General features: G+C 42.2%; 1 protein-coding gene across 1 annotated transcript in view; it reads right to left on the minus strand.

The window, feature by feature from the left end:
- The window catches only part of ehbp1 (EH domain binding protein 1), a 481,622-nt gene that overhangs the window by 318,296 nt on the left and 145,188 nt on the right, over nt 1-18,138 (minus strand). Inside the window, 2 exon segments of the mRNA XM_038807817.1 lie at nt 1,484-1,623; nt 13,013-13,194. Coding sequence (XP_038663745.1) covers nt 1,484-1,623; nt 13,013-13,194 — 322 coding nt within the window.

Consider the following 18,138-nt stretch of genomic DNA (forward strand, 5'->3'; position numbering starts at 1 on the left):
ACAATTTGCTTTGTTTTATTTAGAATTATTCTACAAACGTAATCATGTTTATCATGAAATGTTACGCATAATGAAATACAAAGAAAATGCAATGTACAGGATGTTAATCAGCATTTACGCACTTAAATTCAAACATTATGTAGAGAATTGCACTGCAGCCCGTCCAACAGACTGAGCATCACAAACCTTCCGATGAACATTTTTATGTCTTCCATTTGTTGGCTGTTCAGCTGGAAAGCTAGCTTCTTAGCTAAATCCTGGGCTAGTTGGCAAAATTGTTTCTTGATGAATGAACTTACCGTAGCAGAGCAAATTTATATAACAATCGACTATTTAAATCCCTTTTAAATTATTATTCAAGTACCAAGATGTACCACTTCAGATTAATCTTATCACCAAGTTAATGTCAAGATCACAATGTCCTGCTGTTGAAAACTGGTCAAGTTACAAAATGAAACAGATCACCAAGTACATTTTCAAAGCAGAGTGATGGCTACTGTCTCACTCTAATGCCAAAGAAATACAAATATAGTGTAAGTCAGCGACATGAAGCTGATGTACTGTACTCTACTGTTACTACAGTATCAATTTTGAAAATAATAAAACAGGTCATTAATTGAATGACAGTTTCAACATAATTTATGACGTTTTTGAAAAAAATAAATGTGGCGTTCATTTGTTCATAAGACACAAAATGTTTAAATAGTAGCTACAAATCCCACAGTTAAATGACTTGTGACCACTTGCTGGGGAGGCTGGCGAATGGCAGAAGGCCGTTAGATGACGGTGGCTCTCGTTAATTGTATGGAAATTGGGCTGAAGTGGTAATAATAGGTTTCTTGCCATGCTACAGCGAGATTCTGAATTTGCCCACAGAAACAGGCCGGTTCCATTGCAAACTGTTTGGCATTTGACACGGTTCCTGTTTTTGGCCTCTCCCGCTATTCACCAGCCTTGTTAGGCTTGAGCGCGAGTGTAATGAGGCTGCAAGATCGTGCCCTAAAATCAGTAAAATAAATTATATCTAATTTTTAACCTGACCATGTGGAATATAAACAGTCAACAATTTATTACTATCTATCAGAACATTCTCAGACGAAAAGAAGCACAAAGAAGCAAAGAAAACACATAACTAAGGAAAGTCTTCATACTGTATAAAAAAAGATGAACAAACTTTAGTGCGTGTTCCACGTCAATAAAATATCTTAGGAATCATGATGAGCAATGTGATCTCTGTGCACCAGTATACATCTTTCCCTCCAAGGGTGTCTTCAAACACATATTAATAATGATAGAAATAACAATTAAACATCTTAAAAAGAACAGAACTGGAAGAGAAATAGTGCATTAAAAGAGTAAAAGGATGAATGGCAACAAGAACATGAAAAAGTGACAGTAGTAAATTATTTTTGCACGCAATTTTTAAATGCACAAGTTTACCTTTAGATATGTTTTTCAGAGATTGGTAGCAAATATATCAAACCTGTTATTTTTGCTGACTTTTCCTCTTGATTCACTCGGTTTTCTTCATCTTCCTCATTTTCTTCCTCAAAGTCATCCAAGTTTCCAATATCAGCTTGTTTCATACTCATCAGACTAGCCAGGCTTTGCATATCCTCATCCCTGTTCATCAGAAAAATAACTGGTCAAAAACCTAAAACACATAATTCAGAAGGCTTGTTGAATGTTTGAGTTTTATATCCTTTTTTTATAAATGTTTTTTATTGGGTTTTTGAACAAAGTATATTTACAGTTATGTACACAGAATAAAGCATATGTATGTATATATATATATATATATAGAAGAGAATAAAACACAAAGAAAAAACTGATAGGGTATTATGCATTAGCTCAACAACAGCAACTTTGTACAGTTGGCAATATTATTTTTAACACATAAGTAGGCACCGGTTTTGGGGGGGCGGGGGGGGGGGAAAGAGAACTGGGGAGGCACATATACATTTGGGTGCCGGAAAAACCCTTACATTAATTATGTCCAATACAGAGAGGGCAATACACGAATGGATCTGGTGTTGGTGTTGCTACTTGCTTCGAGTTTTATATTTTTAAAGCAATATGGCAGTTATGGAATCAACTCTATTGCTGATGTTCCCCCAATATGTTGGAAATTTGTCCAATAACTGGCAGCAACATACAGACCAAGTGTTTCCCAAGTTTCATGACTGAGATAAGTTAAGCACCACAGCTCAATCAAGACAGTAGCATGGTACCCTCAATTGAGCTCACTGTCCATTCATTAGATGGGGAAAAACAAGCAGAATTCCCATTCCAAATTACAACCCAATAATCATAGATCTCGCCTGCAAAGAGGAATAGGATTGGTTTTGACTGTGATGGTGGTCTGTCAAAGCCCACACATGAACTTGTGCATGGTGCTGGGTTCGAAGCTCATGGAACTCGACAATAGCAAGGAAGTAAAATCCTTGAGGAGAGAAAAAGCTCAAGTAAAATATTCTACTGCAATGTTACTGCCTAACACTGGCATTCGGCTCATTTAAAATTGAAAAGTGCTTTCTCTGTGAAGGAACGATATATGACGGAAAGTTTGTTCTCCTGCCAGCTGACCGATTTAACATATTCAAAGCATACCCCTCAACAATGGAAGGACGATACTGGTAAATAATGAAACAAATGTCAGTTTTTCAGAAAGATGTCAGATAACCTGTGATGTGATTGTACACAGCCTGGACATATCCCACAAAGAAAGCTAGGGGCTTTATGAAGGAAAAAAAAAATCTATGGGATGATTTATTCATTGTCCTGCCTTGATGTCTGTGCAAATAGTAATTTCAATCCTTTCATTACCAAATTTAATTTGTGGATGAGGTCTCTTGAATAGCTGGGTATGTTCCTCATGGTTCTACGTACAAATGGTGTCTCACCCAAAACCACCAAGATGCAGGTGTGGGAAATTAAAAATGTTGCACTGTTATAAAGTTACATGGATGGGCAGACTAGAAGGCAGCCAAGTTGATGGAACTAAGTATGGTGATAGCATTCCTCACCTTGATGACTACAAAATCACGGAAAATGCGAACAAAAACAGATCCATGGATTTCTGCTGAATGCCACTGAAATAATAGTTTAAGGGGTTCTGAAATGTGTTCAAAATAGACATCATAAGCAAGTGGAGTATTGCTGAAAAAAGACATTTTGTCAAAGCCCATCTTGTACTCATCAGGAGAATCACAAGAATACCAATGTCAGAGGAAATAACAACGTTGTACTCCATGAGGAGAGTGTGCTGATTGGTTGGCAAGTGTACTCTGATTGGTAGAGGTGTTGCCATAGAGAATGTACCAGTTGATAGTAACTGACAGTTAACTTCCACCCAAGTATTATTTAAACATTTGAATGAGACAGCTTCACTCTGATTGGTCAAGGCACTGCCCTGAGGAATGAACCAGTGAATGGCATTCCTTATTTTGTTTAACTGAAAGATGGGAAACACATTGCGCCCCTTTCAGCTGAACAAAATAAATGACTGGCATTCGCTAGTTCATTCTTCAAGAAAATGCCTTGCCCCGTCTGTGTGGAGTTTGCACTTTCTCCCCATGTCTGCGTGGGTTTCCTCCAGGTGCTCCAGTTTCCTCCCACAATCCAAAGCATGTGCAGGTTGGTTGATTGGCCACGCTAAATTTCCCCCTTAGTGTCCAAAAGGTTAGGTGGAGTTACCGGGTTCAGGGGAAAGAGTGGAGACATGGGTTTATGTAGCTCTTTCTAAGAGTTGGTGCAGACGCAATGGGCTGAATGGCTTCCTTCTGAACTGTAAATGCTATGATTCTACGATTCAATCAGAGTGAAGCTACCTGGTTTAAAGTTTCAAACAATGTTTGCCAGTGAACTGTCAGTCACCATTAACTGGTACAATGGCCACCATTAAGGCCATCACCAATCAAGAGTCCAAAAGAGAAGCTGCTGGAAAATCTCAGCAGGTCTGGCAGCATCTGTAGGGAGAGCAAAGAGCTAACGTTTCGAGTCCAGCTGACCCTTTGTCAAAGCTTGACAGATGTTGCCAAACCTGCTGAGATTTTCCGGCACTTTCTCTTTTAGTTTCAGATTCCAGCATCCGCAGTAATTTGCTTTTAACCAATCAGAGTCCACTTGCCAACCAATCAGCACTCTCTTCTCAGAATATAAAGTCGTTGCTTGGGCAGCACGGTGGCAGTGGTTAGCACCACTATCAATGTGGAGTTTGCACATTCTACCCATGTTTGCGTGGGTTTCGCCCCACAATCCAAAGATGTGCAGGGTAGGTGGACTGGGCACGCTAAAGTGCCCCTTAATTGGAAAAAATGAATTGGGTACTCTAAATTTTTTAAAATAAAGTTGTTTCCCCAGCCATTGGTATTCTTACGCTTGTCCTGCTGAATGCAAGATGAAAAGCTTTGACAAACCGTCTTTCTTTAAGCAATACTCAACTTTGCACTACCAAACAACTATTTGTACAGTAAGAAGTCTTACAACACCAGGTTAAAGTCCAACAGGTTTGTTTCAAACAATAAACCTGTTGGACTTTAACCTGGTGTTGTAAGACTTCTTACTGTGCTCACCCCAGTCCAACGCCGGCATCTCCACATCAAACAACTATTTGTACACAGTAGTTGCACACAGTAGTTGTACACAGTAGGGCAGCTCCGTGGCTCAGTTGTTAGCACTGCTGCTTCTCAGCACCAGGGACCCAGGTCCAATTCCAGCCTTGGGTGACTGTGGAGTTCGCATGTTCTCCCAGTGTTTTTGTGGTTTACCTCCAGGTTCTCTGGTTTCCTCCCACAGTCCAAAGATGTGCAGGTTAGGTGGATTGGCCATGCTAAATTGCTCCTTAATGTCCAAAGATGTGTAGGTTAGGTGGATTGGCCATGCTAAATTGCTCCTTAATGTCCAAAGATGTGTAGGTTGGGTGGGGTTGCAGGGATGGGGCAGGAGAGTGGGCCTGGGTGGGAGCACCCAGGGTTGGTGTAGACTCGATGGGCTGAATGGCATCTTTCTGCACTGTAGGGATTCTATGATTCTATTTACAGAATTGTTTAAAAAGGTTAATTACAGGTGGCAAAAAGGTAAAAGGCTAAAAAAAATCAAGTTAATTGTTTCATGGGTATTGTCTTCAGTAGTAACCACTAGTGTGCTTTTAAGTAAAAGCAAAAGACATAGCTTCTGAAAACAACAGATTGCGAATATCCTATTTGTTGGCAATATCAATTAGATGTCTGGAAATCAAGTTAACAAAAACACTTAACCCTGAAGGTTACCTGTAACTGGTAATATATACCCATTTGTGATCTCTCCCTTAAATATGTCATTTTGCTCTTTTGAAATTACCGAAATATCAAAAGAACAAATATGCCAAATTTACGCAGGACATTCAATGATCCATTTCCTAGTACTAAACCATCTGGACTAGCAGCATACCAGCTGCACTGCACATTCATCACACTGTTCAACACACCAACCCATTAAAAAATTGTGTGCTTTAGACTGAGGAAAGGCTGGGTCAGTCAGGTCTTTCACTCGGGACTAGATTCAAAGACTCAAGGGGTCGCGATCCTGATCAATAAGCGGGTGGTGTTTGAGGCGTGTAGAATAGTCTTGGACGTGGGAGGTTGGTACATTATGGTCAGAGGGAAACTAGAGAGGGTGCAGGTGGTATTAGTAAATGTGTATGCGCCAAATTGGGACGATGTGGAGTTTATAAATAGGATCCCACAGTCCAAAGATGTGCGGGTTAGGTGGATTGGCCATGCTAAATTGCCCATAGTGTAAGGTTAATGGGGGGATTGTTTGGTTACGGGTATACGGGTTACGTGGGTTTAAGTAGGGTGATCATTGCTCGGCACAACATCGAGGGCCGAAGGGCCTGTTCTGTGCTGTACTGTTCTATGTTCTATGCTGGGGAAGATACCAGACCTGGACTCGCACAGGTTGGTCATGGGAGGGGACTTCAACACAGTTATGGACGCTGGCTTGGACCGGTCAAGCTCAAAAACGGGCAGGGTGCCAGCAATGGCAAAGGAACTAAGAGAGTTCATGGAGCTGATGGAGGGGGGCAGGTTAGTAAATATAGTAACCAGCGCCCGCACTGCAGGTTAGATGTGGGACTTTTAGCTGACGAAGGGGTGTGCGAGCGGCTGAGGAAATGTATTCAGTGCTACCTGCAGGTCAATGACGCGGGGGAAATTTCAGCAGCGGTGGTGTGGGAAGCACTGAAGGCGGTGGTCAGGGGGGAGATGATCTCGATCCGGGTCCATAGGGAGAAGGTGGACAGGGCGAGGACGGACCAACTGGTAAAGGAGATATTACAGATTGATAGGAGGCATGTGGAGACCCCAGAGGCAGGGCTTTTAAGGGAACAGCAGAGGTTACAGGCGGAGTTTAGCTTGCTGACCACAGGGAGGGCGGTGGAGCAGCTGAGAAAGGCGAGGGGGCGATCTATGAGCATGGAGAGAAGGCCAGCAGAATGCTTGCACAGCAGCTTTGGAAGAGGGAGGCAACTAGGGAGATAGGGAAAGTAAAGGACGGAGATGAGAACCTGGTTGGTGATTCAGTAGGGGTGAATCAGGCATTTAGGGACTTCTACAGCAGCTGTACAGGTCGGAACCCCCTACGGGGCCGGAGGGGTGAGGCACTTCTTGGAGGGGCTGAATTTCCCAAAGGTGGGTGGGGAGTGGGTAGAAGGGCTGGGGGCCCCAATTGGGCTGGACGAGACAGTGGAGGGCTTGAAGGCCATGCAGGCGGGTAAGGCCACGGGTCTGGACGGGTACCCAGAGGAGTTTTATAAAACGTTCTCGGGTATAATGGGGCCGGTGTTGTTGAGGATTTTCAAGGGAAAGAGTGGTGTTGGCCCCGACAATGTCACGGGCAACGATTTCGCTGATTCTTAAGCGGGACAAGAACTCGCAGCTGTGTGGGTCCCACAGGCCGATCTCCCTGTTGAATGTAGATGCCAAGTTGCTGGCCAAAATCTTGTCCTCCAGGATCGAGGATTGTGTTCTCGACATTATTGGGGAGGACCAGATGGGGTTTGTTAAGGGCAGGCAGTTGGTGGCCAATGTCAGAAGGCTATTAAATGTGATCATGATGCCCCCGGTAGGGAGGTGGAGGTCGTGATCGCAATGGATGCAGAAAAGGCTTTTGATCGGGTAGAATGGGACTATCTGTGGGAGATACTGGGACGGTTCGGATTCGGGCAGGGCTTTATTGGCTGTGTCAGGTTACTTTATCAGGCTCCTGTGGCAGGTGTACAGACGAATAGGACAACATCGGACTATTTTAGACTGCACCATCGGACGAGACAGGGATGCCCCCCTCTCCCCACTGTTTGCGCTGGCTGTAGAGCCATTGGCAATTGCTCTGAGAGCTCGAGGGGCTGGAGAGGACTGGGGGGAGCACAGGGTTTCGCTCTATGCGGATGACTTGCTTCTGTACGTTTCAGACCCAGTAGAGGGGATGAAAGAAATCATGAGGACTCTCGGGGAATTTGGCCGGTTTTCGGGGTATAAGCTTAATATGGGAAAGAGTGAGATGTTTGTGGTCCAGGCGAGGGGGCAGGAGAGGCGACAGGGAGAGCTGCCATTTAGGTTAGTAGAAGGAAGTTTTAGGTACCTAGGCATCCAAGTGGCGCGTGAATGGGAACGGCTGCATAAATTGAATCTGGCCCGGCTGGTGGACCAAATGAAGGACGATTTTCGGGGATGGGACGCGCTTCCGTTGTCTCTGGCTGGGAGGGTACAAACTGTGAAGATGACGGTCCTCCCGAGATTCCTATTTGTATTTCAGTGTCTCCCCATCTTTATTCCGCGGTCCTTTATTCTGCGGTGCACATGGAGGCAACTTCATGTAAGGGCACCAGTTTGGGGGCGTTGGTAACTGCACCTCTACCACTCCCGCTGGCATGGTACTCCACCAGTCCAGTGGTGGTGGTGGCCCTGAGAGTTTGGGGCCAGTGGGGGCGGCATGTGGAAGCAGAGGGAGCATCGGTCTAGGTCCCAATCTGTGATAATCACCGGTTTTCCCCGGGGAGTATGGACGGGGGGTTCCGGTTCTGGCGGAGAGCGGGGATTGAGAGGATGGGGGATATGTTCATAGAGGGGAGCTGTCCGAGTATGAGGGTGATGGAGGAATAGTTTGGGTTGGTGAGGGGAAACAAATTCAGGTATCTGCGGGTGCGGGACTTCCTTCGTAAACAGGTGTCAACCTTCCCGCTCCTACCGCTAAGGGATACAGGACAGGGTAGTTTCCAGAGGGTGGGTAGGAGAAGGGAGTGTCTCGGACATTTATAAGGAGCTTATGGGGTCGGAGGAGGCGCAGACCGAGGAGCTGAAGCGCAAGTGGGAGGAGGAGCTGGGAGGTGAGATAGAGGATGGTCTATGGACAGACGCGTTGAGTAGAGTCAACACGTCCGCAACATGTGCCGGGCTCAGCCTGATACAATTTAAGGTTGTTCACCGGGCTCACATGACAGTGGCCCGGATGAGCAGATTCTTTGGGGTGGAGGACAAGTGCGCAAAATGTGCGGGAGGATCGGTGAACCAGGTCCACATGTTCTGGGCATGCCCGAAGCTTAGGGGATTCTGGCAGGGGTTTGCAGACGTCATGTCTATGGTGTTAAAAAAAGGGTGGCGCTGAGTCCAGAGGTGGCGATTTTTGGGGTGTCAGAAGACCCGGGAATCCAGGAGGAGAAAGAGGCAGACGTTCTGGCCTTTGCTTCCCTGGTAGTCCGGAGACGGATACTATTAGCTTGGAGGGACTCAAAGCCCCCGAAGTCGGAGATCTGGCTATCGGACATGGCTAGCTTTCTCTGTCTGGAGAAAATCAAGGGTTCACCTGGAGGTGGCAACCGTTCGTTGATTTCTTTGCGGGAAATTAACCGTCAGCCGGGGGGTGGGGGGAGAGGGGGTAGTAGTTTAGATTAGAGTAGGGGGTTAATAAGGGTGGGACCTGTACGGGAAGTAAATGGCTTTTGCACTATGTTCATGGTTTCACGTATATTGTTTATTTTGTTCTTGTTACTATACCGAAATTACCTCAATAAACTGTTTATTTAAAAAATGATTCTGTGCAGGTATACATTAAAATCACAATATTTCCCTTTTATTTCTGAATATTCTTCCCTCATTTTAGTAGAGTTGTTTGCAACAGAAATCGAACACCATGGCCAACAGCAAACTCGATTCATTGTGTCCCTGGGTGCTAAGTTAGCAGACTGTAGAGGTCGTAACATTTAAGGTACAGAATGTTCCAAAGTTTGTTACATTGGTTCCTGCCGAGTGACGAGGCGGAACCCTCTTGCAGAATTGATTTAGGTCACCAGATCAGATCAAAGGTCAATAAGCAGCTCTTGTTGAGGCACTCAATTTCAGGGGGAAGTATGCCAATCAGAGGTCCCTGTTCAATTCAGGTAAAAAAAGATAGAGAATGGGCTGTGGGAAGCAGACATTAGGTAAAGAGGGCCATTGAGGCAAAGTTATCCCCTTTGGAGCAGTGGTGTTCTGCTTGGCACGACCATAGATCTGAAAACGTGCTTGCAAGCTAGTGTTGCGCGTACCCAAGAATCCAGGGAGACGGAATCTCGGGAGGTGAGATTGAAACCCTGTGAGGTGGGCCTTTGTTCATGCCAGCCGAGTGGGAGCTATGTTTGGAAAGAATTCCAAGGCAAGGCCTTCAAATGTGGAGGTTAGAAGTCCTCGTTGGAAAGGCAAAGTTTCAGTGAGATTGGTCAGCTCACAATGTGTCAAGAGTAGCCATGATGTGGAGATGCCGGCGTTGGACTGGGGTGAGCACAGTAAGAAGTCTTACAACACCAGGTTAAAGTCCAACAGGTTTGTTTCAAACACGAGCTTTCGGAGCACTGCTCCTTCCTCAGGTGAATGAAGAGGTAGGAGCAGTGCTCCGAAAGCTAGTGTTTGAAACAAACCTGTTGGACTTTAACCTGGTGTTGTAAGACTTCTTAATGTGTCAAGATGTCTGGGTTAAGAAATCCATGGAACTGTTTATCCTGAATGCTACAGCATAAGGCAAATTTATAAATTGTTTATCTTTCTGAGCTTGGATAGTAAAGTTTATTTTTGCTTGTTCAAAATCAGTGGAATCCTGTGGCCTTATTCACTGAACAAGTGACTTGAAACTTAAACTTCACCTACTTTAAACAAACATTAACGGTCATGAACTGGATCTCCACCACATTGACGGTGACCAGGCCAGGAATCGTAACAAAATAAAAAATAACAATTGACCCATGGTCTTATTTCAGTAGATACTGTGACATCATGCTATTTTAGTCAGAAAGCACATTATGTATATTAATTTGATTTTAAGATGAAGCAATATTTCAAAAGATACTGCTGACTCAAGGTTAGATTGGAATAAAATTTTGAAAGCAAAACACGTTATTTGATCTTGAAATCTCAGCCAACTTTAGAAATGTTGAATCTATTTGATAATCTACCGCATATCATATGTCATTAATAGTTAGCCAATTAACAGAATGCACCGAGAGCAGAAGGAAGAAACAGTGTGTTTTCTCGCTGATATTTTTCTGTGAGGCAGTTCACTGCTCATGCAACCAAATGTCAGAGAAATGTAATCAATTCCATTGCAGAGAGTATTAAACACCACAAGGTTTTGGGAACCACTAGAGGGGGGAAAGATAGGTTTAAAAAAAAAATAATTGGTCAGTAGAAAATGCACCAAAAACCTGAATATAACCAATGCAAAGTATAAAGTCAGGGAAGCCATTCAATAGCAGGGGCAAGAAGCTCAGGAGATAAAAAGCTTTATAACGAAAACATGCCAGAACACGAGTACTGATTTGAAAAAGATGCCTAATAATACTCCAATGTGGTTGTGGGCAACAGGGTACAAAGAGGAATGAAAACAAATATGATAGAGAACAGCTGAGGAAGCCTCTTCACTTGCCAGACATCCGTACACAAACTTCCCAGTGAGGGTCATAGCTGCTGGATGAAGCGGAAATTAGATTCAGCTTTAACATCTGCAGAGAGTCACTCCCTACACTGTCTTCACTATTAAGTATGAATCACTTCCTTCAGGACAGAAGGGGTAGAGATTGGAGAAAATCAGAGGTGCCGGGGATTTGGTGGGGCATAGTGAAGGGATGGAGAAAAATTACATAGTAGGAACAGAAATATTTGGCTCAACATAAAAGAATAAAAACAGTCACTGATAAAGCTTTAAACAGTTACCCATACTTTAGTGAAGAAAAATGCTTCCTTTATTTCTATCTTTCCCAAACTTGAAAATCTCGAGAAAAAATACTGAAACTAACAACTTGCATCGTTAGCAAATGAAATTCAGTTTGATTAATTTTTTTAAAAACTAATAGAAAGAATTTGGAAATAAAAATGGTTCCTTGATCCAACAAGCAGGTGATACATATGTAGTTTGATAAACAAGAATACTAGAACCAAAGCTTTCATCGCAAGTTAATTGTTATTATAACGCATTAATCCAAATTTCATACATCAGTTTTATATATTTGCACCATCTTTATACAAATATGATCCATTTATCCAAAATATTCAATAATTTCTTAGAGTTTGGAGATGCTTTTGACTTCATAAAAAAAGGAAACATTGTGCATACTAATATCTAATTTTAAATTATATTCACAGAAATGGTCTTGAGGTGGCTTTTTTTAATAACTATTTTTATTCTCCTCCTTTTTCACATTTTCTCCCATATTTACATCCACCAACAATAAACAATAATCAGCAACAGATATGTCAATCCCCATAACAATAACAACGATCCCATCCTCCCACCAACCCCCAAACATCAGCCCGCATGTTTACATAAATAAATGACAAAAAGGAATCAGGGATTACCCATAGTCATCCTTAATATACACAGCCCCCCTCCCCCCCCCCCCAACCCTCCCACCCACCCCCCCCAACTAATGTTTGATGTTATCCAGTTCTTGAAAGTGCATAATAAATAATGACTTGTAGAACCCCTCCGAGCTTCCCCTCAGTTCAAACTTAACCTCAAGGGTCAAGTATTCCAACAGGTCCCCCCGCCACGCCAGGGCACAGGGTGGAGAGGCTGCTCTCCATCCTAGCAGGATCCGCCTTCGGGCGATCAACGAGGCGAAGGCTGCGATATCTGCCTCCGCACCCATTTCCAACCCTGGCTGGTCCGACACCCCAAATATGGCCTCCTGGGGACCCGGGTCCAGTTTCACGTGCACCACCTTGGAAATTACCCTAAAAACCTCCTTCCAGTACTCCTCTAGCTTTGGAAAGGACCAAAACATATGAACGTGATTAGCGCCCCCCCCCCCCCCCCCCCTCCCCTCCCCGCAAAGCTCACACACATCTTCTACTCCTTCAAAGAATCGGTTCATCCTCGCCCTCGTGAGGTGTGCTCTATATACCACCTTCAGCTGTATCAGCCACAACCTCGTACATGAGGTGGAGGCATTTACTCTCCGGAGCACCTCACACCAGGGCCCCTCCTCCATATCCTCTCCCAACTCTTCCTCCCACTTTGCTTTGATTTCTTCCAGTGGTGCCTTATCCTCTTCCAAAATAGCTCCGTACACTACCCCCTTCTCCAGTCCACTCATCGTCAGCACCTCCTCCAGCAATGTGGAGGCCTGTCCCTCCGGGAAGCTCGATATCTCCTTCCTGGCAAAATCCCGAACCTGCATGTATCTAAACATTTCTCCCTGCTCCAGCCACTTAAAGGTGGCATTTTATACTTTGTATTTATTTGCTACGGAGATGCTAATTGGCTTAATTTTCATTTGTCTGTAAATAAAAAGTGCCACGGAATATTTTTAATGTTGCTTCAACTCAAGGAAACAAGAAAACCATATATTTTTCGCCAAGGGCCTTTAAAATTCACAGCTAGCAAACTCAAAAATACTGTCATGCCCTCTTATTGCCATCTGACACAGTATACAGAAAGCACGGAGGTCAAAATGCCACTGCAGCCACTGCGAAACGTTGTTCAGTTCAAGTTCAAAGAAACTTACGTGGCTTTGCCTTCTCTCAGGAAAATGCAAGATAAGGAAAACTGCAGGGTGGCAGCAACAATTTTTTTAGACAAAGGCTTGAATTTCAGTTTTACATCAGTTTGTGTAGGCATGGGGCTTGCGTATTGCTTCATGTTAATGCTACTGGTGGCAAGAGCTTTCCTACGGCCAGAAGGTGACTCCTAGGAAACAGGAAAGAAAATATCAGTGAATAAAATCTGCTTCGCTGGATTTAACACACAGGTATAACTAGAGTATATTAAGCACCATTCCTGCCAATACACTCCATTGAAAAATCTAGACTTGTCAAATCCACAGAACAGCAACATTTTGAAAACAAACGCAGGTGAATTATTATATCCTATTTACATTTTTCAAATATATTTCCTTCCTGATCTAGTCGGTCAAGTTAACAACTTATTCAGTATCGTCTGGTCTGGCTGCACTTTAAATGCAATGCAAAACTCTTTAACTGATTAAATGCTGCCAATAATGAAACAGCACCAATGTCTGCATACAGTATATTTTACTTGGAATCTGTGGTCGAGGCGGAGTATAGAAATTGTGGATCAGTCGTCCAATTTTAAGAGAATTGATCTTTGCTCATTTTCCTTCCATCAACGCCCATGAAACGGAACTGTTTTCTTACAAATTCACCAACTGAAAACATTTTGCACCATTTGAGCACAATCTTTTGTGATCAGCATAAAATCAAGTACATCACAAACAATTCCATTTAAAAATGCCCGAAACATTAAATAGGTGACACAATCACACCAACTGGAAATCTTCTTTGTGCAGACATAAATCATAATACCAAAAATACAATTATTTAAGAGGCAACGGAAGTATTAAACAGAAATTATGCAATAGTTTGATTCAATTACTTTGCCAATTGACAAAACCACAAAAGCTGTCCCAACATTGGGATTTTTAGAGATACAGTAAATATATTTATATATGCATCCATTAGTGAAAAATAATGCAGTAGCACAAGTCTTGATAAAATATTAATCTTAAAGGGTGGAATGAATATAAAACTACATAAAGCACAATATTAGACTATTAGCACATAATTAACATCCTGGAAACTACCGTTTGCCTTTATTGATGTCCACTGCTAGTAGGAATATATTTCAGACATTCTGCTGTACAGTACTTGACATTTCTGTCGATATAGGAGCTGAGCAGAGCAAGTCAGAAATGTAACATGCCATCCTTCATAGAAAGTCTTGTTCAAGACCAGCCTTATCTCAGAGATTATGCCTGGCTGCATTATACAGAACTAATAGTGCATGTAGATACCTTAAGAATGAATTTGAAAATGCATCAAACACTCAAGAAGGATTTAGACCCACTCAGAAAAAATACTTAAGAATATGCAAATACTCTCAGCAGAATTAGGTTTAACAGATTTGATAGGTACAAACAATAAAGGTGCTCTTTTCCCTTGCTGCCACTGTCAATCAATGAATGAGATTAATGCCCAAGGATCTGAAAAACCTGTAAAATGAAATAAGTACTGTACAATAAAGGCCCAGCAATTTATTACAATACTGCTATCATTATGCTGTTACTGTCAATACAGTTAAGTAGCTCACTATCAGCAGCTGGAGCGAAAACGGTTGGATGCTGCCTCCAATCTTTAAACAACACTCATTACATCTCATAGCAAAGATTGTCACTATATCTTGTTTTTGTTTAAAGTCAATTTTATGCACACGTTTTGTATGGATGATTAATAAAGCATTCATTCTACTTCATTTAATTCAACAGACTCATGGTAATTAACTAGATATCTTCAGTGCAATGAATATATTGTGAACAAATTTTCAAATACAATAGAAAAAAAATAATGGGTGAGTCATTTGGTAGTTTTCATATTGCATTAATGTAAAACTGGGGCACAAAACTGTTTATCCCAGGGAAATGACACATGTTGGCAAGTAAAGAATCTCAGTGCTTGGGCATCACACTGCAAAGTAATAAATTGCAATGAAGCCTTCATTTCAATGTTGAAGTACATAGTTTTAAAAGGTTTCAGCTGATCTGTGAACACCTTTAGATTTTTGAATGTATTATTGTTTTTAAACAGATCAATTGGCCCTTTATTGACTTAAATTGTACCCGTCACCCTGAAAAGACCCTTGTTTGTGGGTTTAGGTGAGCAGGCACTGTGACACTTTGCTTGGTATGGGCAAGATACTTAAAACTCTGCTGTAAAATAGGTACTGGTGTCAATACGATAGAATTACCCTTACTCTTTAAAAAAGATTCTTAGTTGTCATGTCATTTCAGAAAATTAATAAATTAATACAGACTAAATTTGATTTAAAAACTATATACATAGACTGTATATAGCTACACCACAAGAACGTAAAATTCTTATCACAGATAACTACTAAAGATAGAGATTCCAATTGACTATTCTACTTCACAGAAAAGGCACCTAGTTCCAGGAGTTTCACTATCAAAGCCAAGCTAGTGACAAATTAATGCTTAGATGTAAATGACAAAACTCATGCAATTGGCCAATTTAATAGCCTGTGAATGAATCGGTATGCACACCCTATTATGAAGCTAAATTGTAGATCAAAGGCATTCTCACACCTGGTAAAGCTGTATTAAATCTCAACTATGAATACTGCCCACTTCAACAATGGGTTCTGCCTGGGAATGCACACTTTCTTTGCTAACCTTGACCTCTGCAGTTTTGAAGGTTGTAATTTCATCAGGTGAGAAAAATGCCAAATAAATAAAGAGCACCTTTGCAGGTGCTTTTATATGGTTAAAAAGAGCAAGATAAAGTAGTAGTACTGATTCACAGAGGCCAAGACTAAATTTCACAAAGCAATGGATGTCAAAACTTTCACAAATCAGTTTCCTATTCCTTCAGATTTAAAAAAAAATCTGTTATACAATTTTGGTTCCAAATCACAGGGAATAAGAGCAGAAAATATATTTTTAGGATTTGTGCATGGTAACATGAACAATTTTTTAAACCACACAAAATGCCTCACGGTGCTTTAGGCATAGCAGGCTTCTTATTGTGCTTGTTGAATTTATGGTTTGAAGAAACTCTTTGATAAAAGGACAGACCAGGCTCAAGACATTAATAGTCAGCATAATTGGAAAATAAATCACCAAATAAATCCTGCTGTCCTGAAGGGGCAGCCAATACACGACTGGGGTAGTGGTGGGGGACTAAATGACTGCAGTTGATTGCTGACAGAGATTGGTTCCTATCAACTCATATTTTTCCCACAAAATCAGACACGATGAGAACCAATTTCCTGATCTTAGATTTTGGCTAAGAAACTAACATTAAAAAAAAGGAACAGCTGTAGAACTTAACAGCCCTTCGAGTGTCCTGTGACATTCTTTTTATTGATTCATTCACAGCATGTGAGCGTCACTGGCAAGACCAGCACTTATTGTGTACAATTCTGGTCGTCACACTACCAGAAGGATGTGGATGCTTTGGAGAGGGTACAGAAGCAGTTTACTAGGATGTTGCCTGGTATGGAGGGCATTAGCTACGTGGGGAGGTTAGATAAACTCGGTTTGTTCTCATTGGAACGACGGAGGTGGAGAGTCAACCTGATAGAGGTCTACAAGCTTATGAGTGGCATGGACAGAGTGGATAGTCAGATGCTCTTTCATAGGGTAGGAGAGTCAAGTACGAGGGTACATAGGTTTAAAGTGCGTGGAAAAAGTTTAGAACTGATGAGCGAGGCAAGTTTATTTACACAGACAGTGGTAAACATATGGAACACTCTGCCTGGGGAGGTGGCGGGAGCAGGTACGACAGCAGCATTTAAGGGGCATCGAGGCAAATATATGAATAGGGTGGGAATGGAAGGATAAGGACTCCGTAAGTGCAGCCGGTTTTAGTCTAGGCAGGAACCATGGTTGGCGCAGGCTTGGAGGGCCAAAGGGCCTGTTCCTGTGCTGTATTATTTTTTGTTCTTTATTGCCCATCTCTAATCACCCTTGAGACAGTGATGAGCTGCCTTTTTGAATTACTGCAGTCCATGCGGTGTATGTCCTGTTAGTTAGGGAGGGAATTCCAGAATTCTGACCCAACAACAGTGAAAGAACAGCGTTAATAGCTGTAATTCATGATGGGGTGTGACTTGAAGGTGAACTTGCAGGAGGTGCTGCTCTCATGCATTTTTTGCTGCTGTCCTTTTTCTTAACCAATGAGATTTAAGGATTGAGAAACAAATACAGTAACTGAAGGAAGGTGAATTAGATACAGAAAGGGAGGGAAAGAAAGATTTGATTAAGGGAAAAGGAAGAAAGATTAAAAATGTGAAATTTTAAATCTAAGAATTTACTACTTGCAGAAATGATACTCAGCAACTCAAATGGCTCTTTCCAAGCCAGGGAGATTGATTGGAACTTGCAGGAGGTGCTGCTCTCATGCATTTTTTTGCATTTTAAACAAATTATCATGTTGTTAAAAGGTACTTATATTCTTTTTTTTTCTTTTTTTTAAATAAATTTAGATTACCCAATTATTTTTTCCAATTAAGGGGCAATTTAGCGTGGCCAATCCACCTACTCCGCACATTTTTTGGGTTGTGGGGGCGAAACCCACGCAGACACGGGGAGAATGTGCAAACTCCACACGGACAGTGACCCAGAGCCGGGATCGAACCTGGGACCTCAGCGCCGTGAGGCGGTTGTGCTAACCACTAGGCCACCGTGCTGCCCCTAAAGGTACTTATATTCTTAAGTACAAGCCCTAACTTCTTGCAGTGAATTTAATGGACAATTAAAATGCAAATCCAGCAAGTACTTAAAAAAAAGAATGGGGAGATTGAGGGTGTACTGCGGCAAACAGTGGAGCGGCATAAATCCATCAATGAGTTATGAAGACTGGCAACTCACAACATACCTCTTCTTCCCCTGAACGTGCTGGGTTGGTTTATGGATGAAAAACAGTGCATTTCGGGAACTCACCATTATTTTTCGATGACGATTTGGACCATATTTGCGCTAACTTTTTAAAACTCCTAACTACCTTGTCGGTGTGTGAATAGTAGATAGAAGACAGAATCAAAAAGTGAAGATAGCAAGTTCAAAGTTCAGACATGCTCGAAGAGAAGAGCTGGAGACAA

The sequence above is a fragment of the Scyliorhinus canicula genome, chromosome 1 (genome assembly GCF_902713615.1).
Source record: "Scyliorhinus canicula chromosome 1, sScyCan1.1, whole genome shotgun sequence".
NCBI classification, from domain to species: Eukaryota; Metazoa; Chordata; class Chondrichthyes; order Carcharhiniformes; family Scyliorhinidae; genus Scyliorhinus; species Scyliorhinus canicula.